This window comes from Ochlerotatus camptorhynchus, unplaced genomic scaffold (assembly GCF_037179485.1).
Source record: "Ochlerotatus camptorhynchus isolate MF236.1 unplaced genomic scaffold, CSIRO-AGI_Acam_v1.1 ptg000182l, whole genome shotgun sequence".
In the NCBI taxonomy this organism is placed as follows: Eukaryota; Metazoa; Arthropoda; class Insecta; order Diptera; family Culicidae; genus Ochlerotatus; species Ochlerotatus camptorhynchus.
This window is the reverse complement of record NW_027040672.1, coordinates 1,180,355-1,203,732: the sequence shown is the minus strand read 5'-3', so window position 1 is coordinate 1,203,732 and position 23,378 is coordinate 1,180,355. Positions and strand designations below refer to the sequence as shown.

At 43.2% G+C, this 23,378-nt stretch overlaps 1 protein-coding gene across 9 annotated transcripts in view; it reads right to left on the bottom strand.

Annotated features, from left to right (window-relative positions):
• Nucleotides 1-23,378, bottom strand: part of polybromo (protein) — a 52,010-nt gene that overhangs the window by 19,171 nt on the left and 9,461 nt on the right. For 7 of the 9 annotated variants that reach the window (XM_065222973.1, XM_065222974.1, XM_065222970.1 and 4 more), the window contains 2 exons: nucleotides 5,121-5,549; nucleotides 4,449-4,980 (listed from right to left, as the gene is read on the bottom strand). In XM_065222973.1, coding sequence (XP_065079045.1) covers nucleotides 4,449-4,980; nucleotides 5,121-5,549 — 961 coding nt within the window. The remainder of the gene's footprint in view (nucleotides 1-4,448; nucleotides 4,981-5,120; nucleotides 5,550-23,378) is intronic. The other 2 variants (XM_065222971.1, XM_065222975.1) reach the window with 2 other exon arrangements.

Here is a 23,378-nt window from a genome sequence, read left to right as displayed (position 1 = left end):
CTGATAGGGGAAACTTTCCTCAACCCAAAGATGGTGTTAGTTTGCGTAGGCGAGCCTTGAGTCACGAGAAAAGAAGTTTTGTTCGCAATAGCTGATGTGCTCTTTTCTGTTGTTGATCGTGATTTGCTCGATTGGTTCCGCTATTTGACAGCTAACTTGGTTCCCGAGATTCTATCCGCCAGACTATGAATAACGCGACTATAAGCAGCAGTACTTGGAATGGCTGAACACCACCAGAAGAGTGAGTTTAATCAAAAATTATATGGCCACACAGCTTTGTGGATCATTCGTAGAAAGGCTGAATAATTTGAAGCGAAACATGCCTTTCAAAGCAGCCGTTTTGCTTGATCCAAGGTTTCATTACCAAAATTCGACAGTATACACTTCCGACGAAAGAGAGGAAATAGGGGAAATGTATGTAATGTCGGCCTAAGTGTCCCTAATTTGGGAAATACATAAATTCAGCAATCGACTAAATTTTCAATAGCAACCAAAAATAACCATTAGTACCGTGCCAATGACGCGTCCATCTAGATACAATTGATAAATAGCAGGTTTTTAGCGATGGGCCTAATGTTAGATCCATAGGCCAACATTAGAGCCATTTCCCCTATGCGTAAATATAGTCTGATCTACGATTAAATCTTATTACATCTCCTATATGGGGGCATGAAGTAGTTCGCCTCCTCGTGGTGTGTCCTGGAAACGTTAATTATCGAACCCAATGGAGAGATATTGCGGCTAAACGAACTACCGCAGAGTAAGGACGCTGGAACCCCATCCAGCTCGTCCCAGGAGGTTGAGAAGCCCTGCACAAACCCTCGTTGTGCAAAGGCAGGAGTGACAGCGGGTTCTTAGAGTGCTTAGCACACGCAGCTGGTAAGCGGTCACATCTGTCCTGTATGGGTCCTGGACAGTTGGCTGGCTATCACGTCTGCTCTAGAACTCAGGTGAACAACAAGAGGAAGGCCCTGCACAGCTGCTCACTGTGCAGTAGCGAGTGTCACGTCGGACACAACACCTAGTGATGCGCCATAGCGCAACCGGCCCCCTCCCATGACGTAATGCTTTCGGGCGGTTCCGGGGAGGGCAAGGGCCTAGAGCACAGGGTAAGGTTTAGTGGGTTTAGGAGTGCTACTTCTCCCATCCCCACACCCTGAGTTATCTTCTCAGGTGTCTGGGAGCAGATTCCAGATTCCAGATTCAGAAAAAAAAAAAACATCTCCTATATGAAAAGGTTTAATAAATTTTGCAAAAGAGCTAAATTGTTTCGTAAATGAATAAAACTGCGATTTTCTTAGTAGATGCATAAACCTGCGTATGGGTGGTTTAAAACCCTAAATTTTCGGTCTTTTCGCCATTTTTACCTGTTTGGTTTTTTAATAATAACATTCAAGAATCAGTATGATTTTTTTTTACCAAAATGAGAGTAGTTTAATGAATCTATACTGCCTTTTCATATAGGATTGTTTAATATATATATATTTTTTTTATTAAATTGTCAACCTACTAACTAACACCTAGCACTCAGCATGCCACGTTTACTGAGCCAGCTATTCAGCAGGATGAACTGGACAGTTTTTGAACGGACATGCTTGGATGCTGTCTAGCAGGTTCAAGCGGAGCCCCGAAATGTATCCCAAACAAAACGCTTTCAGAACAGTTAAGTGTGTTGGATGTTGGATTGCGACAACCACATCATGTCAACGTTTAGGAGTACTGGGTACAGAAGAATACCATACAAAAGGATCTCTTTGAAGCAGCTGCTGTAAATTACCCCGTTCCACGACGCAAGTATCAGTGGAACGTGCTTTCAGTGCTCTGGCGTTAACGCTTTCAGATCAGCACACATCTTCGAACTTCAAGGCAACGTGCAATTAATTTTTAAACAAGCAGAGAAATAAAAACCTCAGTAGAGTAGATGTTGGTATATTTTTTTGACTTCTTAATGTCATGCCGGGTTCTTATATATCATCATCGTATGACATTTGACGAGTTTAGTCACGTTAGCTGCGGAAATATTAATATTTTCATAGTTTTCATGAGTTCTAAAATGGTATCAAACATCCATTTTCGACTTCTACAAGTTACGCTGTTTCCGGAATAATCCATATTGTATGGTATTTGCAGATTCATAGTGTTCTAGTACATCGGAAGTCGTTATCTTGGAATTCAAAATGGCGTCGAACATTCATTACTGGCATCTACATTCCGCACCGGCTCCGAAAATATCCATATTGTATGGTATTTGAAGAGTATTCATAGTGTTCTAGCATATCGGAAGTCACCATCTTGGTTTACAATTTGGCATCGAATATCCATTTCCTGCATTTACATTCCGCACCGGTTCCGGAAATATCCAAAGGTTTTTGACGAGTACTCATAGTATTTTAGCATACCTGAAGTCGCCATCTTGCATTCCAAAATGGCGTCGAATATCTATTTCCTGCATTTACATATCACACCGTTTCCAAAAATACTCATATTGTATGGTATTTGACAAGTCTAATTGTTTGCCTGATCGTGCGGGAGTCCTTCATTTACGCAAAATCCGCGTCCTGGATCGCTGTTTTCCAACGCTCAACCCGCGCTAATGTGACTGCCGATATATAAAAAAGATATCATCGAGATGAATCGTATCATACGTATTTACATATTCCAAGCGCTGCTATCCTGGAAAGGAAAATAATTTGTGTGCGAAATGCTTCCGATAGGTAATCCGTCTGAATTTATAGAATGAATTTAAAAATCGGCATCAGCAAAGCAACTGCACAAAGCACAATGCAGCGTAGAAATTAAATCTGTCTGTTTTTAGATCCCGTTCAGCGCGATTGTTTTTTCATCAGGTTCAGTGAATGCCGATCACTACGAATGATGAATGCGGAAAATGTTCAAGTTCATGCAGGTCACAGGCAGAATGCGTTCCCTCTCCAAGCCCTGCTATCAACGCTTGAGAAATAGAATAGGTTAAAGGTGTATAAGAACCACTTGTATTAAGGTAATCATTCATAAGTTGTGCTTATGAAATGCCTATTGAATTCATAAGTCATGTCTTATGGAATTCTTAAGATTTTTATGCCTCAGTGTGGAAGTCTACTCTTTTTTTAATTATCTAAACTATTATCACCGGAATAGCCTTGGTATACTCCTAGAAATGCCCTTGACTTTTTCCTCTGAATGCTCTAGAAATACTTCTATGAAATCTTTTGGTATTATTCTCAGATTTTTCATTGAATTTATTTTTGCTAATTCCCTTGGAATTCAACTCCCAAGTTTGATTTCCTAAGAAATTACTTGCAGTTCACCTCACAAATTCTTTAGATTTCTCATCAACATTTGTCAGAACACTCTTGGAATTCTTTGACCGAATTCCTTTGGGGATCTCGAAGAATTATTCTCAGATTTAATTGTAATCTTTATGAATTCTCTGAAAATTCCTATCGAATGTCGATGTCCTGGGCTCATTTTCTCCCAGAATCTTCTTGAAATTATCCTTAGAATTTCCTTAGTTGTATTACCTTGGAGTTCTCATCAGAATAATCATGATATAACCTTCCTTCTCTTCCAAATTTTCTAGGAATTCCTTCGGAATTAACCTCAAAAACCGGTTTAAATCAAAAACTGAATTTCTTTTGAATCCTATTCAGGATTATCTTGCAATTTCAATCAAATCTACCTTGCTATTCTCCTCAGGATTCACATGGAATCTGTTGCAGATTTTACGTCTCAGTTTCTCCCAGAACTATCTTGAAATGGTTTTCATCAAATGCCATAAGCCTTGAAAATGTTGCAAGGTCCCTAATCTTCATTCTTTAATCCTGAAACCTCAAACATATTCTGCCCGACATCAAGGAAATCAACCTTCGTTCCATATTCTTGAAAATTTCTCCTAGTATACATGTTTTTAAGTCCAGAACTTAAAAAATATAAAGTTTAAAATATAAAAAAAAACTAAACCACACGCATCTACTGATGATACTACTAAAATTTAAATTACAAATTACATAGATATTTAAGTTCATGCACAACATTATAAGCAGGTAAGTCTAGCAGCAATATTGTAATTGGAACTACTGTAATTCATTAATAGCGAATTTGTTTTTGGTTCAGTTCCAACCTGGATCGGGTATCAAGATTGGGTCTGCTTGTTGTCTGTCAAACGTCAGTGTGAACGTTTGTTTTTGTAACCTGGCTCGGATTGAGGTTGGACTGACAATAAGCTCGGGTTCGCACGGGTTGGAACTGGTTCCAACCTGGATAATAAACAAATTCGCTATAAGTCTACGATCCCTGCTGGTTGTACCTTTTACTGGATCAATCTGAAGCAATAAAGCCTTGCATTTTGAGTCAGTGAACCAAATTGCTTCCATGCTAGAGTCATACTCAAACAAGTGATTTACTAATTGGCAAAATTATAACTAATAAAGAACAGAAAAACCAAAACTCACAATTATAATACGATGCTGGAATGTAATTACTTGACTGATTGTTTGCAGCCGTCGCCGTTGCATTGCCACTGGGTTGCGTCTGACCAGCCGGCGACGCCGCCGCTGCAGTAGCAGTTGAAGCAGCTGCCGTACTGCCACCAGTCCCGGAACCGGAAGGTGCCGGACTTGGACTTCCGGCAGCAACCGGAACCGTCGTTGGCTGCTGTTTGACAGTCGAAGGATGTGGCTGTGCAACGGACTGCCTTTTGGCTGGCATAAAATTCTTGCTGCGATCCGAAGGCAACACATGCTTGCCCACTGTTTTGGTCAGATGGACCTCACGGACGTGCTTCACCAGGCGCTGCATGTGCGGGAATGGAGGCATGTTGCGTCGTAACCGGACACAATTTCGCCAAATGCACACAAACTCCTGGTCTGCGTTCTTCATGAATGTTTTGTACACGCATCCGGTCACGTCCGTTATGCAATGCTCCACGCAATCGAAGGGATCTTCGAACTGGTAGTCACACTTCTCCCAGCAGCATTCGTAAACCTGTAGAGCAAAAAGAAACGATTAGTGCTCCCAATAAACCAATCGACGAACCCAGCAACATAAAACACGAATCTACGTCTAATCGACACACTGAATGAAGAAACATCAGGGCTGAATAGATTGCGCTTAAGGCCACTAACATGGTTGGGTACAATATCCTGCACAATCGGTCCGTCCGTTTTGGTCGGCGCCGGGCTGTGGCAACTTGCCTCCCCATTCTCCGCAACAAATCTCGCTGCGTTCTCCTCGTTCATCTTGGTGGCCCGTTTTTCCCACGAGCTTTTCTCCTCATCCTCCAGGTTGCGCCATTCGTTGCCAACGATACGACTGATCTCGCCGAACGTTGCTTCAGGATGACTGGCACTAACGGTTTTACGACGCTCGCTCGAGTACAGGATGTAGCCGGTGACCAATTTTTTGCCGCCTTCCTTTTTAGCCTTCTTACCCGATGGCTGCGGTGTTCCCATGGAAATGGGTGGAACCGGCGATGCCGTGGCAACCACATCCGATCCAATGGAAGGAGGACCGTCGATCGAGTCGTCGATGATGCTGAACTCGTCCTTGATTTCCTGCAATAAGCGATAGGTTGTGGTCGTTGGTTTGACTGCTAAATGGTGTGTAATTAATTAGGCTTGGTTAATCAATGGCTCATTGCAATGAATGGTATGATGCGAGAAAGTTGCAATTGATTCTGTAAAATACGTGCGAGAAAGCTTAAAACTTATTGTTAAAGATAGTAACAATGATTTTACTATGGCTGCTGGTATAATCCTTTAACCAGCCCTGATTTTTCACATTGAGCAAACGTTTAAGCATTAAGTTTGGAAATAGTTAATCTATCAGTGTTAGTTATTAGTGACTAAAGCAACATTCTGTAATATCTTAAGTATCTATGTGTTATATTAATAAGTTTAACATGCATCTATTTTTTATACCATGGGTCGGAATTGAATTAAATAGAAAAAAAATCAACACTAGTTTTTTGTTAGAAGAAAATAATTTTTTTTAAGCACTAAAAACATAATGAACGTTAACACATCATTAATAACATTAATGAACGCTTCAGCAAAACTGAAGCAAATGTCATCATAAACATAATTATTTCTTTAAACGCCAGTTATCATTTGGATTCATAGTTCTTCCTTTATGCTTGTTAGTGAACGCGCGTCTACCATATCGGGGTCGGCGGAATCTTAAGAACCACGCGCACAATGGATCCGTTTGCGTAGCGTTGACATAAATTTGACAGATCTGAGTTACTAGTTACTCATCATGCCACTTGGTTTAAAACAGAATTATCCATAAGATTGGTACAGAAAGGCGGGATTTAATGAAGTTTTTGTGATTCCTAATGCACCGTTTGGAGCATCGACGACCATTTTAGTAACTTTTGACGTAATGTAATAAAATTTGCATAGAATTCTGTGATAGAATATTTCGGCCCAGCACTGTGAATTTGCCTAATTTGTTTTGTATGAAAGAACTTTTTGAGCTCTGGAAATTGTTTCATACGAGTCGTATGGTTCTCATAGCATGCTTATGCAAATTATATTAGCGGTCAGTAAAACGAACCGATCTGTTCAAGAAAGCGAAAACTAATGACATATATTTCTTATCTATCTACATACAGCCTACTGTGATTGAATGATAGGTGTAGCTTCAATCATGGGTTGCTTGAACTCCTTCACTCCTCCACAAGCTGTATCGATTGAAGTACCATCTCCTTCCGGCAGGTATTTAGCTTCACTCTCGCCAGCGGCTTGGTCAAGGCGTCGGCGATCATGGACTCGGTAAGTCAGTATACAACCTGGATTACGTTGTTGCCTACAACGCTTGCTTCGCGGACAACGATCGGCCCGGCAGCTTTCTTACCAACATCATTCATTAGCTTCTGAACCAAAGCAACTCCCGGCAGGCCTCGGCTATGACAACGTATTCCGCCTCGGTAGACGAAAGGGTTACACACTGTTGCTTCCGAGCATCCCAGGAAATCGCTCCGCCCAGATGGAAAACAAAGCCCGAGTTTGATTTGCGGTCTTGATGATCTCCGGCCCAGTCAGCATCCACGTATACTTGCAGTTGGCCAGGTCCACCGAGCTCCAGCTTCAAATCCTCAATCAACAACGTAGCTTGCTTACCCTGCGCCCCAGAATGGACGCACTGATGACAATATCGGGCCGCGTGTTTACCGCAACATACAGCAAAGCACCCATTAAGCACTGGAAATCGTCCTTCCGTGGCATTGGTTTCTCCTCCTTTTGCTGTTGTTTCGGGTAACCTGGGTCCATTGATATACGGGATGGTTTAGTGTCTGCTTGTCCAAATCTTGCAGCGATTCTACGGATATACGAGGCAAGAATCGTCCACCCTGTCCTCGCTCAATACGAATACCAAGATAGTTGCTGACATCTCCGAGGGTAGTTATCTTGAAGTTCTTCTTCTGTGCCAAGTGCCTTTCGTGCAAGGATTGGATATCCTCTTCCATAGCGCGCTTCCACAAATCTCGCTCCGGGCACTTCATCGCCTCTTCGAACGAACGGGGCTCGCATTACTCCTGCACAGACAAGAACCTCTGTGGCGCGACTCCCTGGATCGGCGAAAGTTTGTGGTAATGCCAAACTCCTCTTGTCCCTCGGTAGCCTGTGGTACTGCGTCACCTGGACGGATTGTGCCGTCCCGGCCATCTTCGTCGTTGGATGTGGCAGTTTCAAAACCGTTGTAGTCGCTGGATACACCGTCGTCTTGATCATTATCGACCTCGGAGTCCGTTGCTACGGGAGCATCATCATCGTCTTCCTCAGGTGCTGTAAAAGCGGGATAATCATCAGCTTTGTCACGAATCGTCGGAGAAATTTCAGTAAAAGGATATGAAACGACATTTCCCTGCGAAGGTTCGTTTTCCCGATGTGTCAGAAAGCGACATTCTCTACTCGTGATCATCTTGTGCGTCTCGGGGTCGATGAAAAGGTAGGCCTTATGGTGCAGCGAGTAGCCCACAAACAGCATCTTCTTGGATTTCGCCTCCAACATCGAACGCTTCTCGGATGGAATCCTAAGATCAGGCTTCTCTCCAATCCAGAGCTCGTACGGTGTCTGCGATATGGGCTTGGTTGGCAAATGATTTTGAAGGTATGTGGCCGTATTCACTGCTTCAGCTCAATACTTGTACGGCAGCTGCGCGTCCAGAATCATGCAGCGGGCCATTTCCACAAAAAAAAAACGATTCTTACGCTCCGAGACCCCGTTTTGCTGCGGGGTGTGCGCTGTGGTAAACTGCTGGCTTATATCTCTTGGCGGCAGAAACGGTCGAGGGCTTCATTCTGGTACTCACCACCGTGATTGTCTGACCGAATCACTTTGGGCGTTCTTCCGAAAAAAAAAATCTTGACAAACTTCACGTACTCCTTGATCCGTTCAGTAACTTTTAACTTCTGTTTCAGAAAATATACTACGGTGTAGCGAGAGTGGTCATCAATCATCGTTAGGAAGTAACGACAACCGCCTGGTGTCGGCGTCAACATCGGTCCACACACGTCCGTCTGGATAATGTCCAGCGGCTGCTTCGACTTCTTCTTGGACTTCTTTGGAAATGGTAGACGGGCCAGTTTCCCTTCCAGGCAACACTCGCAAGTAACGTAACACCTGCAATCTTCGATGTGGATTCCTGATGCTAGTCCTTTCGTCTCCGAATCACGAATCGCATCTGGCTCACGATGCCCAAGGATACGATGCCAAGTGTGCAAACACTCTAGATTGTGGTTGGACTCACTCACCTGCAGCGCAACACGCTCAGTCCGCAGTTTGTACAGTCCCCCTGAAGTGGTTGTGCCTGAAATCACCTGGATACGGCACCCATCCGCTTCGAAAACGAACTTGGCTCCCTTGCCTGCAAGTTTCTTCACCCATATGAGGTTGGTCTCGAACTGCGGGACGTACAGTACATCCGAGGGGAGAACAGTGCTGCGTTCACCCTCTGGAGGCACCCAGATCATCCTGCACGAACCAACTCCTTCCGTGGTTATATTCTTGCCATCCGCCAGAAAGACGCCCTGCTTCACGCTTTTATCCTGCTCGATGAAACTGTCCGCATCGACGCACATGTGGGCCGTCGCGCCAGAGTCGATGATCCACGCATCACGGTCACTCGCCTTATGGAACGCCAAGAATGAAAAATCCTGCGACTTGATCAGCTCGAGGCTCAAGTCGTTGTCGGACCTAGTCTTGCCGTGAGTGTGTTCAAGGATTCGGGTAAGATTCGTAGCACCATTGCCACCTTCAAATTACGATCCAATGCCTGGCCCGCTAACGATAGTCGCTCGAAGACGTCTTCCATATCGTACACGTGCTGCCCGATGTCCTCGCCATCAGCATACAGTTTGTCGCATAGTTGTTTCAGCAATGACACTTTGGAAGTTAGCGTCGCATTCTCGTAGTGGTCCCGGAGAGCCTCCCAGGTTTTTTTTTTATAATGCGTTTATTTTTCCAGGCTCATCTGCTGTAGCTTTGCGGAGCCGATATTCATTGTTTAGATAACAAAAGTACTTAAAACTAACGTTAGTAAAGCGGCGGCCAATTACTCGCGGCGGCCAATTACTCGCGGCTATCTCGAGGTTAGGGGTAACAAATTGTAACAAATGGATGGAAGGGTAGGGATTGAGAACACAAGGTTTGGAGAGCAATGTGCTCTTCATCTCGAATTAAGCGGCATACTGATGAAAAAGACTGACATGGGGGTACACCAATGGGCAGCTAACAACTTGGGAGAACACAAGATGACACTAAAGGGTGTCCACGATGAAATTGCCACACTATGAAATTGCTCTAACTTTTTAACCGTTGGGTAGAATTTAATGAAAATTTGGGTGGATTTAGATCATAGTGCATTATTTACATCCTGCAAGTTTTAAAGTCCTGTGATCAAAACTCGCGGAAATGGAGTCGAAAGAACAGCTCGTGCGTGATAAAATCTTGCGCATTCATCACGAGAACAAGGATCTCTCGCATCGTTCCATCGCTAAAACGTTGGGAATCGCGAATTCCACGGTGTCGCGAGTGATTAAGCGGTACGAGGAACGGTTGACCACCGATCGGAAGCCCAGAAGTGAAGGAAAAAGTATTCCGTACAACACCAAAAATCACAACCGCGTAGTTGGGGCCTTCAACCGAAATCCGAACGCCTCCGTTAGGGATGTGGCTAAGAAGCTGCACCTAAGCCGATGTTTTGTCCAGAAGGCCAAAACTAAGGCTGGGCTTCGAACGTTCAAGGTACAAAAGGCCCCTAATCGCGACGAGAAGCAGAACAAGTCCGCCAAAACCCGTGCCAGGAAGTTGTACCTCAACATGCTGACGAAAGTTGAATGCTGCATCATGGACGACGAAACATATGTGAAGGCCGACTTCAAACAGATCCCCGGCAACCTGTTTTTCACTGCCAAGGATAAGTTCAGCGTTCCGGAGCATGTCCGCACTCAGAAGATGTCCAAATTTGCGAAGAAATTCCTGGTTTGGCAAGCCATCTGCACGTGCGGGAAGCGGAGTGCACCTTTCGTGACCCAGGACACGATGAACGGACAGGTGTACATAAAAGAGTGCCTCCAGAAGCGGCTGCTTCCTCTCCTGAAGGCCCACAACGTCCAAACAATCTTCTGGCCGGATTTGGCCTCATGCCACTACTCCAAGGACGTGCTGAAGTGGTATGCGGACAATAAGGTCAATTTCGTGCCGAAAATGTTCAACCCTCCCAACACTCCGGAGCTCCGCCCCATCGAGAAGTACTGGGCGATTATGAAGCAGCACCTTCTTAAACGACCTAAGGTAGTGAAGACAGTCGAGGAACTGAAGAAAGTATGGGTTTACATGCAAAAAACGGTTGATTCACAGGTTGTGCAGAATCTTATGGCCGGGGTTAAGGCCAAGGTGTGGGCATTTGCGTATGGACTGTAAATAAAATAATGGTAAAATGAAGTTTAATAGTTATTTCTCAATCCCTGAAAATTTGATGGCAATCGGATGAAAACTCGAATTTTGCGAATCAATTTTGTGTGTGGCAATTTCATCGTGGACACCCTTTAACTACTACTAAATCCTCAGATCTATCTGTTTTAAAAACACATAAATTAAATTCAAATAGTCGACTTCACGGCTAACCAAGACATTTCTCACGGGTATCACGGGTTGTTTTCCTCGAGCACTGAGGGATGTGGATAACTCAGATCTGACATGCCCCCCACGTTTGCTTCGCCGTTTTTGACTTCTTGATAAGGTGCAATTGAGATTTTCACGTCCGGTTGTGTTGGTGCGATTTGTGAGAGCGTGTTAGTGAAAATCCGAGGAAAACACATAACAAATCGCTGTCAAACTCATTTTGACAGATCTAATTTCATACATTTTTATACGGGCAGCTATTAGCGGGCAGTAAAACGAACTGATCTGTTCAAGAGTGCGAAAGCTAATGACATATTTTTTTTATCTATCTACATACAGCCTACTGAGATCGAATGAGCTTTTTTTCCCATTTGTGGCACCGACCTTACTTGTCCATATTTGGCGCAAGCTTTAACTGTGTTCGAGGATTTGGTAGCAACATTCATACCATGCAATCAGCGCACCTACAAATTAATCAAACCTTGCTGGCACCAACGATTAAAGAGAAGAAACTACAACAGGAAACACTCACTACTTGTTAACGAACCACAGAGTAATTGACGTTGACGGCGACTCTGTAGCTCTTTACTCCTATGAGAAAATCCATAAGCAAACGTCAGACTGTGCGTGAAGCATGGCGGACTTTGTACTATCCTTTCACTCCACCGAAAATTTCCATAAGAAACTGTCTATATTTTGTTGAGGTTAAGAGAATTGTTAAAACGAGGACTCAGTAGAGGAAATAAGGCAACACGTGTGGACGCTAGTACGCTACAGACAAGAGTGAATTTATTGGTGTTCTTTAACATTTGATATGACGTTAAGCAGTGTTGCCTGAAGGGCTTTCGTTCAGTCGTTGCAAGTCGAACCGGGGGGTTCAACACTCCTCCTCAACGCTGAATGGCTTGAGGCCGATCGCCTCCCGTAGTCGTCGCAGTTTCACAGCTTGTAACGGCTTCGTCAGCAAATCAGCTTCCATGTGCTCGGTCGGGCAATATGTCAGTTGTACGATGCCGTCTCGAACCATATCTTTGACGAAGTTGTATTTCGTGTCGATGTGTTTCGCCTTGCGTTCAGCTCGGTCTCCTCGAGTCAATGCAATGCAACTCTGGTTGTCCTCATTCACCAGAATCGGGAGAACTAGGTGCTCACCAACGTCGAACATTAACTTCTGGATCCATTTTATCTCTTGCAGACATTCCGCAAGCGCCACATATTCAGCCTCGGTGCTAGATAAGGCCACGCACTTCTGCTTATGACAGCCCCATCCGATGAGTCCACCGCCGAACTTAAACAAGTACCCAGAGTTTGATTTGCGGTCACTGGCATCGCCTGCCCAGTCAGCGTCCACAAAACACTCAAGCTTCTGTTCATCACCCCTTAGGTACAATACCGTATCCAGCGTACCTTTGAGGTAACGTAGTATTCGCTTGGCCTCATTCCAATCCGCCTCAGATGGTTCCTTCACTCTTCTCCCCAGTATTGACGTGGCAATTGAAACATCTGGTCTGGTGGTAACGGTGACGTATAACAAAGCCCCAATTAGACTTTGATATGCTTCCGGCGAATCCAATCTTCTACCATTCTCCTCCTTTTGTTTCAGGAAGCCGGGATCCATCGGGTATTTAGACGGCTTTGCATCTTGCATGCCGAATCGCTCCAGAACTCGTTCCAAATAGGCTTGCTGGTCAATACAGTACTGTCCATCATCAATGCGAACACGTATTCCGAGGAAAAATCGTAGGTTACCCATGACGCTTATCATGAAGTTCTGTTTCAGTCCTTGGACCACCTCAGCGAACTCCTCCTCAGTGTAACAGATAACAATGACATCGTCAACATAAATAAGCACAAAGACGCACTTACCCACCCTTTGGCGTATATAAAGACACTGGTCCGCCGTTGATTGGACAAAACCCATGTGTTTCAGCACCTCGTCGATCTTCGTGTTCCAGACACGGGCTGCCTGCTTAAGCCCGTAAATACTGCGTCTCAGCCGGCAGACTTCATTCGGCTTACCACTCTCATACCCCGGAGGCTGGCGCATGAAGATCTCCTCCTGTAGCTGCCCATGAAGATACGCAGTCTTAATGTCCACATGTTTCGTCAACATCTTCCGCTTGCTTGCCACAATCAGCATCGTCCGGAACGTTATCTGCTTTACTACGGGAGCGAAAACCAGATCGTAATCTGTCCCATATTTTTGGCAGAAGCCCTGCGCCACCAGCCGCGCTTTGAATCGGATGAGATTGCCATCCTCATCTGCCTTACATTTATATATCCATTTTGATCCGATAGCTTTCCGCTCTGCTGGCAATTCCGCAAGCTCCCATGTTTCGTTTTCACGATGAGACTGCATTTCATCTTCCATCGCCGATTTCCACTCGGCACACTGCGGACCGGATACAGCTTCTTTATACGACCTTGGTTCAACGAAACTTTGCTTCACCGAATTCACTCCTTCAGAATACCTTATCGGTGGAACACCTGCCGTTGCCCTCTGTGAACGACGAGCGGGTGGAGGTGCGACTGGCTCCACATTCACACGCACCGGATCACTTACGTCATCATCGTTCCACAGTCCGCGAAGCCAGTCGTTGTCGTTATCGTGCCAAAACCCTCGTGGGGTTGTTCTTCTTGTTTCGCCACTTTATCAAGAGTCCACTCGATTTCCTCGCTACGTTCCGAATTTTCCTCCAGCCTTTGATCAATGAGGAGTTGATCCTTGGATCCATCACCAAGCTCTAGAAAGCGGACATCCCGACTGATTTGGATTTCTCCCGTCCGTGTATTCAGCATCCTATACGCTTTATGCTCGGCCGAGTAACCAACGAATGTCATTTTCACAGCTTTGACGTCCAATTTCTTTCGTTTCGCTGACGGAATCAATACGTAGCCAACGCATCCGAATAATCGCAGGTAATTCAAATCTGGTTTTCTGCCAAACCAAATCTCGTATGGCGTACGACCGACGGTCGCAGATGGCAAACGGTTCTGCAGGTAGCAAGCGGTGTTTATTGCCTCAGCCCAAAATCGTTTGTGCATACCTGCATCCAAAAGCATACACCGGCTCATTTCACTTAACGACCGGTTTTTTCGCTCAGAAACCCCGTTCTGTTGAGGTGAGTATGCTGCGGTGTACTCCGCTTTTATCCCATCCTTCGCGTAGAATTTTCGTAGAGCCTTGCTGGAATACTCTCCGCCCTGATCGGAGCGGATAATTCGCGGTTTGCGCCCAAGGCGATTTTCCACCAATCTTACGTACTCACGAATTCTATCCTCGACCTCCGATTTCTTTTTCAAAAAATATACGTAAGCATAACGGCTATGATCGTCTATCAGGGTCATGTAATAGCGGCATCCTCCTGGAGTTGCCTCCTCCATTGGTCCGCAAACATCACTGTGGATTATATCCAGCACATTTGTCGACGTCTTCTCCGCAACATGCGGGAACGATGGCCGAGCCATTTTGCCTTCGATGCAGCATTCACAGGTCCACCGGATGCCGCAATCGACAACGTTAAGACCCGTCGCCAAATCGTGTCGTCGTATTTCGCCAAGAACGTCTGGATCCCTGTGTCCAAGGCGGCGGTGCCAGATATGTTGGCAGTTTTTCGTGTGATGCCGTGTCTCGGACTTCAACACTCGATCCTCCACGACTCGTAGCCAATACATATCGCTCACTTTATCCGCGACCGCGACTATCGTACTGTCGTACACGAGTTTGCAACCGGTGTTGTCAAATACCGTACGGACACCTTTTGACGCGAGCTTTCCAATCGAAATCATATTTCCCTCTAGAGTGGGGACATACAGCACACCCCGCAGTGTGAGTTCAACTGTCTCTCCACTGTCACCCGCGCACTTAATCATGCAATCGCCGATGCCTTCTACGCGATTTTCACTGCCATCCGCGACGATGACACTCGAACGCGAACCGTGTTCCATTTCAGTGAACGCACTTTTGTCGCTACACATGTGCGAGGTGGCACCTGAGTCGATCAACCAGGAATTTGCAACGTTACGACTTTTATGGCCACGAACCATAAACGTGAACGATCTCGTGTCGTTTTCGCGCACTTGTTTCACTTTTTCTTCCTGCTTCCACTTATTCTTCTTTTTCTTCTTATCGTTGCTTTCCCCGGTGTTCTTCCGGGACAGGAACTCCTTGCAGTCACGCTTCTTATGTCCGGTTTGACCGCAAAAGAAACAAACACCTGCCGGTTTTGCTTCGTTTTTCGCCTTCAGCACACGCTCTTCCTGAACATTCCCGCCGTACAGCTTTTGGCTTTCATCGATGAGCTTTGCTCGCACAAGCTCCATCGTCAGCTCCTGATCTGAACGGCTCTCCAATGCGGTGGTAAGAGCATCGAATGCCTTCGGGAGGCTCCGCAAAATCATGGCCACTTGCATGTACGCGGACATCTTCTCGCCCGAATTTTCCAACCGAGAATAGAGCTCCTCCATGCCATACAAAAACTCCTCCATATTCTCACCTTCGCGATAGTTTGTACTACAAATTTCTTTTAGTAACGAAACCTTTCCGGTGAGAGTAGCTTTCTGATGGTGAGATTTGAGCGCATTCCATGTGGCTTTCGCTGTGGTTTTTGACATGATGAGGTTATGTTGGTTATCTTCCACCAACAAAGCAATGGTGGCTCGCGCTTTTGAATCGCCTTCCGTCCAGGCCGGAGTGACTGGTGCCGGCGCGACACCCGGGTCAACATAATTCCACGTGCCCTCTCTCATCATCAGCATCTGCACCTTGAAAGCCCATGAACGATAGTTCCTATTGTTCAGCCGGATGACGCCCACCTTAGAAAAATCCATTTTCGCTCCAGCAAAAGTTTTCCGGACAAAACCACTTTTGCAACAAAAAAAAACGATTTCTCAACCGCACCGCGTACTTTCTTTTCTTTCCGGACAAAACTTTTCTTCTCCCGTACCGAAAAAAAAAAATCCCTATTTTTCGAATCGCGTCACGCACTTTCCCGTAATCACTGGCCCCAAAGCTGAGCCCATAACCTGTTGAGGTTAAGAGAATTGTTAAAACGAGGACTCAGTAGAGGAAATAAGGCAACACGTGTGGACGCTAGTACGCTACAGACAAGAGTGAATTTATTGGTGTTCTTTAACATTTGATATGACGTTACCCAAGTAGCATTTCTTGTTTTATTGCACTCTATTAGTGGTTATTGAGATCAATTTCATAAAACCGCCAATAAAATTAATAGCTCCAGCACAACCTTTTGATAACCGCTATAAGATCGTCATACAGCTTAGTGGACCACTCTTGATAAGGTTTATAAAGCATGTTTGAGAATCACAATAAAGCTGTATTAAAACCTTTTGTCAGGAAGCCTCATACTCTACAAAAGGTTCTCATAGCCTCTATAAGAGTAATATTGTATCCAAGCAGTTTTATTACGCTTTGGTGAAAATCAGTTATAAAGCCAATTTAATTTTTATTGGCTTCAAAGCAACCGCCATAAATTAGCTTGTTGTTGTTCTGTTCTGCTGAAACTTTTTTTCCAAATGGAAATCTTTAGCGGTAAAAATATGTTCGAGTGTTGGTGTCAAGATCACCATGCCATCAATTTTGTTTCATGGCGACATTAGTGAAAATTTTAAAGAAAATATATGACATTTTAGAAGTTCCAAAACATATGCGCTTGAAATGTTATCGTGTATATTGAGATAATATGAGCGTTAAATAAATGCGCCTCCAAAATAATTCAAGTTAACAAAAAAGATTGTTTCAGAAATAAAATGAATTTGATGGAATTACCTTAATTTTACAGAAAATTGATCTCAATACATAAATTCATACCAATGCACACTGGAAATCATTTCGGATCTCTTATTTAGCCATTATTTTATTGAAATTTCTTGGATTTTATTCCAAGGCTAATGGCATTTCATAATGACAATATGGCGACAGAGGACAGCAGGCAAGAAAAACACCAAGCGCAATTTCTTAAAATGTCTAATGCTTACATTGTACACTGGGTCAGGAATGCAACCTAGCGGATCAAAATTAATAACTCCGAAACGAAGCATTTCCGCGACTTGGTGTCTTCGGCAAAATTTCTCGTCATAATAAGGACCATCTATTGACATAAACAAATAGTTCAAAACTCTTCCGCAAAGATGGTGCCACAATCTAACTTCTTTCTCTGACGTTTTGGAGACTTGATGTTTTGGGCAAAGTTGTTTATCTTGACAAAATAAACAGCTATTTCAAAGACGTTAAATTTCCACTGTCTACTGGTTCCAAGTTATATGGAGTTAAAGTCGAAAATATGGTTTTTTTCTGTTTCGGTTTTTTTTTTGCTTACAGCTTTATAATGTTTTATTATTCTCTTATGCAAATACACTAAATAAATAGCTTTTGTGAAGAAACATACTGGATTAAGCTTCAAATTTCAAAGATATTGTTGAAAAAACTTGAAAAAAAAACACAATTTTTGAACATTAATATCTCCCAAAGCGCAAAAAATCGCAACTTTCTCTTTCGTTGATAACTTATTCACAGAACCGTTTCTTGATGTGTTTGTCGTATGGGATGCTAGATAAAAGCTTCTTTTATCGATTTTTGTGCTGAAAATACCTGGGAATGTCTTTACATGACTGTGGGGATGCAAAGAGAAAGTTGACGAAGCGAATCTGTCAATATTACTTAGAACCTAATGCAATGTTCAGCTTGAATTCATTTTTTTATTTGAGGGCAAATGTATATTCATATTCTACGGGTGCAACCGATGAATTTTACAAACATTTAGAAAAGTTTTGAATGGTACATTAACCTTTATGAAAAGTTATGCGTGATTTCAACCTTTTTGCCCTAGGACTGTCACCATTTCGACCAAGATTCGACCGTGTCACCCCATGTATATGCGAGCGAGACGTATACACGAAATGTTTTCATGCTCATGCTAACAATTTTGTTGATTTTCTTTGCGCTCCGCTTGGAAGTACCGGAAAGTTTTGATTCTTTTCTATGTTGTAAAACTAAACCACCTATTTACATTTCTGACAAGTCGCAACTGAATGCTTATAATTGTTTTAAAATAACTGTTTCATGGCCAACTAGTTTTATTGCGCTTATTTATAAAGCAACGAAAGGATTAATTTTTTGGTTTTATAAGGGCAATTTATATTACTTTTTTGTATACTTCAAAGCAATCATAAAACCTTTCATAAGTGAAAATAGCATAAACATCAGTTGGTTTTTTAATTAGCTTTATAGGGGTTTTGTAGATAGCTATAAGAATGTTTCATGACTTGCATTGTATATGACCGTCATAAAGCTGTAGGTAATGGTTGCAGCTGCAATAAAACCTTTATAAATTTGGAATATAGCCAAGCAGCTCTAGATTTGTTACTTGGGTAAGCAGTGTTGCCTGAAGGGCTTTCGTTCAGTCGTTGCAAGTCGAACCGGGGGGTTCAACATATTTGCTGGAAGAGCAAATTTTTCAACTGTGCCGTCAACGCCAATAAACACGTTAAAGCAAGTTCGTTCGTCCGTTTATTTATAATCCGCCGGTAGAAGAATCCCCCTCTTAAAAAAAAACTTGTTCTCGGGTCTCAATTTGCGGTTCAAGCTCCTCTCGACCTTTCGTTTCGGTTCTCATACAAACTGTATTCAGAGGAAAAAAACACTGAATTCGTTATATAATGTTATTTCGGGTCCAGGGGGCGAGCGGTTAACATCCATACCTCTCACGCCAAAGTCACGAGTTCAAATCTCACCCCAGACAAGTCACGAACAGTGTTGGAAAAGTTCGCGATATTTCGCGACCAAAGGAAAAGTTCGCGAGTCATAGTGAGTTTTCGCGAACTTTTCCATCACTGGTCACGAATGACCCAAAAGTGTTAAAGTGACTAGAATAATAATAAAAAAAAAAACAAAGAAAAACATATTTTGGGTCCGAATTATCACTTGTATCCGCTGACTTAATGAATTACAGTTTAATTACAGAGTGATGCTGTTAATAACGTGAACGAAGGAACACAACATTTATCGCGATGGTAGTATAAAGGTGTGATTAGCTAATAAAATAAATAAACAAAATAAAATTAGAAAATAATAATTGTGTTTTAATATCCAGAATAGAAAATATGAAACTATTAACGAAGTCATTTCCCCATTAATCAACTGGTAACCGACATTACTAATAATAATAATGATAATAATAATGATAATAATAATGATAATAATAATAAAAATAATAATAATAATAATAATAATAATAATAATAATAATAATAATAATAATAATAATAATAAGATTATTCGAACTTCCCTAATAATAAGAATATTTGAACTTCCCTAATGCGATTGAATTCCCCTTCGCAATCTCTGATTGGTTGAAGTGTAAAAGCCTTCAGTTATTTAAAGAGGGTGTACTGTCCATGCCATGTGGGTCATTCTCCATTCAGACGCTGAAAAGGTAGCATCTACTTCGAAAGTAGGAATAATATCCAACTGACCGAACTACGGTACCAAGGCAACCCGGCTGAACCAGCAAATCAACCAAGCAACTGCAGCAAACCGACTGAACGACGAGCAAGCGATCCCTCTCCTTCTTTTGGGAGCGAGAGTTCCCAAGCGAGCCCTCTGTCGTTCGACGGTAGCCAAGGCAACCCGGCAGCACCAGCAAATCAGCCAAGCAACCAACCGACCTAACGTTGAGCAAGCGAGCCCTCTCCTTCTTCTGGAAATGAGAGTCCCCAAGCGAGCCCTCTGTCGACGGTAACCAAGGCAACCACCGAGTACCGATCAGCAAACACCAGCAGCCTACTACGATCGAGAACTTGGCACGGAAAGCCCTCTTATTTGAATAACTAGCGCAATCCAACCAAATTTCGAGTAGGATGATGCCCAGTTACGATACGACAATGGCGGTCTATCAAGAGGTAAGTTTAGGAATTGTGAGAAATCATGAGATGTTATGAAATAAGCAGATATCAATGGTATATTTCAATAGGAAAGGAAGAGTTCTATAATTTCAGTAATTTAGAATGAATGGACTCTTATAGGAAAGGAAGAGTTGAAGTTAAATAATAATCCAATTGAAAAGATGGATATAGAATTATGATTGGATAAGCTGGTTTCATATTCCTCTTCGAATCTTTGTGTGGATCCTTCGGGTTAATCCTGCATTGTCACCGATTTGGAAAATTCCTCTTCGTTCCTTCGGATCTAATCTGCTAGGAAATCGATTTGGATCAATTTTTAACTTCTTAAAGCTTATGAAAAAAGTCATTATTTATTGGTATCCAAGCCAATTAAGGAAAATTATTATAATTTTACAGAAAATCCAGACGGAAGGTTACGGAAAAGCTAAAGAAAGAATCATCAAAAATGAAGGAAGAATTGGAAAGGACGCGGATGGAGAAGGAAGAGCTTTGCCGAACCTTGGCGACTATGGGTCATGACGATGACGAATTCTGCGAAGCAAGATCGAGCACAATGCGTGAGGAACAGATAAGCGGGAACGAGTTACTGCTCATGACGATGAATAACATGTCGCTGAGTAGTCTCAATATCCCTGAGTGCACACCAGCAGCAGGCGAAGCGGATCTCAACAAACGAGCATACGATCACTGGAAAAACGTTCTGAGCGCATCAACGAACCTCATCCACGTTGTCGATGAATCAACCAGGATTGATCTGTTTCGTATCAAAACGGGACCTCTGCTACTCGATTTGCTTGACGGTACTTTGACGCAGCCAGGAATGCCGGATGAAAAACAGCTAGCATATTCGAACGCAATTGCAAGACTGGACACTTTCTTTGGCTCTAGAGCATACATTTTGTCGCAACGTAGTAAGCTGTCGAATATGGTACAAAGAAGCGGCGAGTCGAACATTGAATACGTGAAAAGGGTTGCAGCAGCTTCAAAGCTATGTAACTACAAATCGGAAGAGAAATTTGAAGCCATTTCTCGAACGGTGACCAGAGGATCGACAGACAGCCGTATCAGAACCCTACCGTATGCGTGATAATGTTTGCACCATCGTACAAATAAGGTTCCCGTTTCACCTGTGCATACAATGCCTTGGTTTTCTTTGCATGCACGTGACCTATAGCTCATACCGTAGTAGGCTGTGTATAAAAGAAAATGATTTACTTAGTTTGACAGTTGCACCATGACGAAGTGGCAGCGTATTCGTGATTTGTCCCACGCGCAAATGTCGCAAAAAGATATTTCAATCGCCGTGGGAGTGTCCCGGAGGACCGTCAAAAGGGGTTTAGACCGAGAAAAGAAAGGACAACTATCCACAGGTCGTCCGAGGGTTATCGCTGCTATCAAAATGAAGATTCGGGTGGATCCAGTGCGTTCAATAAGGTAAATTACAAAGGAACACGGGATCAGTGACTTTACGGCACGGAAGATCGTAAAGAAAGATTGCGGGGCGAAGTCGAGGGCACGGAAAAAAAACTCACATGATTACCAACCGCATCTGGGAGCTACGAGTCGAACGATGCAAGAAAATTTTGACATTGCTCAATGGTGCAAACATTATCACGCATACGGTAGCTTACCGGGTTCTTACCGATGGAGGAAGTCTCAATGATTTGATTGACCAAGTACGCATCCGTGAAGTGGAAGTCGAGAATGAGGACTAGTACCGCAGACTACACCAGCATGGTGGCAGCAGTATCTCGTCAGCCAACCGATTATAGCCAACGTCACCGCGGTCAGTTCCAGCCTTTCAGAGGATACAGCAATAGTCGTGGTAGAGGAACTTTCGGTCGCGGTCCAGTAAGAAACCAGAGACAAACTGAATCGTGCAGGAGATGCTTAAGAGCGTACCACTCTTCTGAAGATTGCTTCCACGTTGACAAAGTGTGCCGCAATTGTGACCGCCGCGGTCACATTGCACGATTAAAGGTGAAGCAGGAGCCCCAGAAACGACGCTGGATGGGAGAAGAAACTGAGCCTCCGATGAAGATTTTGGCTGTCCAGAAGATTGAAGATGACATGGAGCAAAAGAAGCTATCAGAAATCATCCTTGTTTCGTTACTACTACAGCTTGTTAATTGAAATATCAAATTAATCGAAATACACAATAAATATTGAATTGAATTGAATTCGGATTGAATTTTGCTTTAATATGATGAAACTGTTACATGTAGCACAATCTTCTTCAACTGATCTAAACGGGGCAGATATTGACAGAGTTGGGTCTAATATGCCATATTATAAAACAGTGTAAGTTGTGGGATAAGTCGCTGGTATCAAGGTTCCATTTTTGATTGATTCTGGTGCACAGGTCGGTCTACAAAATTACATATGAATCGTTTCAAGCTATTAATTTTTCAAGATGGAACTACCAATCAAAAATTGTACGATCTAAGCTACGAATCAGATAAGGTGCTTCGAGCATACGCGTGTCAAGGAAATATATATATATATATATATATATGTTGTTGCTACTTTTTCCGCCGAGTTCTTCGTGTCGGAAGAAAGACCTTTGAGAATTAAAAAGTTTTACGTGGTGCGCGAATCTCGAGCTCTTCTTGGATTCAATACTGCAGTCCGATACAGTTTGCTGGCAGTTGGCCTTGAAGTAACGGTAAAAGGAGGTACAGACCCAGATTGGCGATGTGAATTTTCCATAAACAGCATACAAGACACCCATACTCAAGAATTTCCGAAATTCAACATACCAGCGGTTACATTGAGCTACGATAGCACTATGCCACCTTCTAGAATTATCTACACGCACATTCCGGCAGCATTCAAAGAGTTAACGAGACAAAAGTTGGCTGAACTACGAGAATCCGGCATCATTGAAAAAGCCACAATGAATATGGACATGACCTTTTGCTCTTCATTGTTAGTAATCCCGAAAGGAAAATCGGATATTCGACTCGTCGTCGATCTACGTGGCCCTAACAAATGTATCCACAGAACGCCTTTTAAGATGTCATCATTTGAGTCAATATTGTTGGAGTTGCACGATTGACTTAACAAAAGCATTTTTTCATATCGTACTCGATGAGAAATCAAGGCACCTCACGAACTTATTTGCTGGCGAGATTACACACTGTACAGATGCTGTCGTTTGCTGTTTGGACTAACCAATGCTCCAGATATATTTCAGAAAGCAATGCAAACTATGATTCTTTCGGAATATTGGATGATATATTGGTGTCCGGGAAAACGAAAGAATCGTGTTCCGAAACCTCCAAAAAGTATTAAAGAGACTCGAGGACCATAATGTGAAAATAAACCACGAAA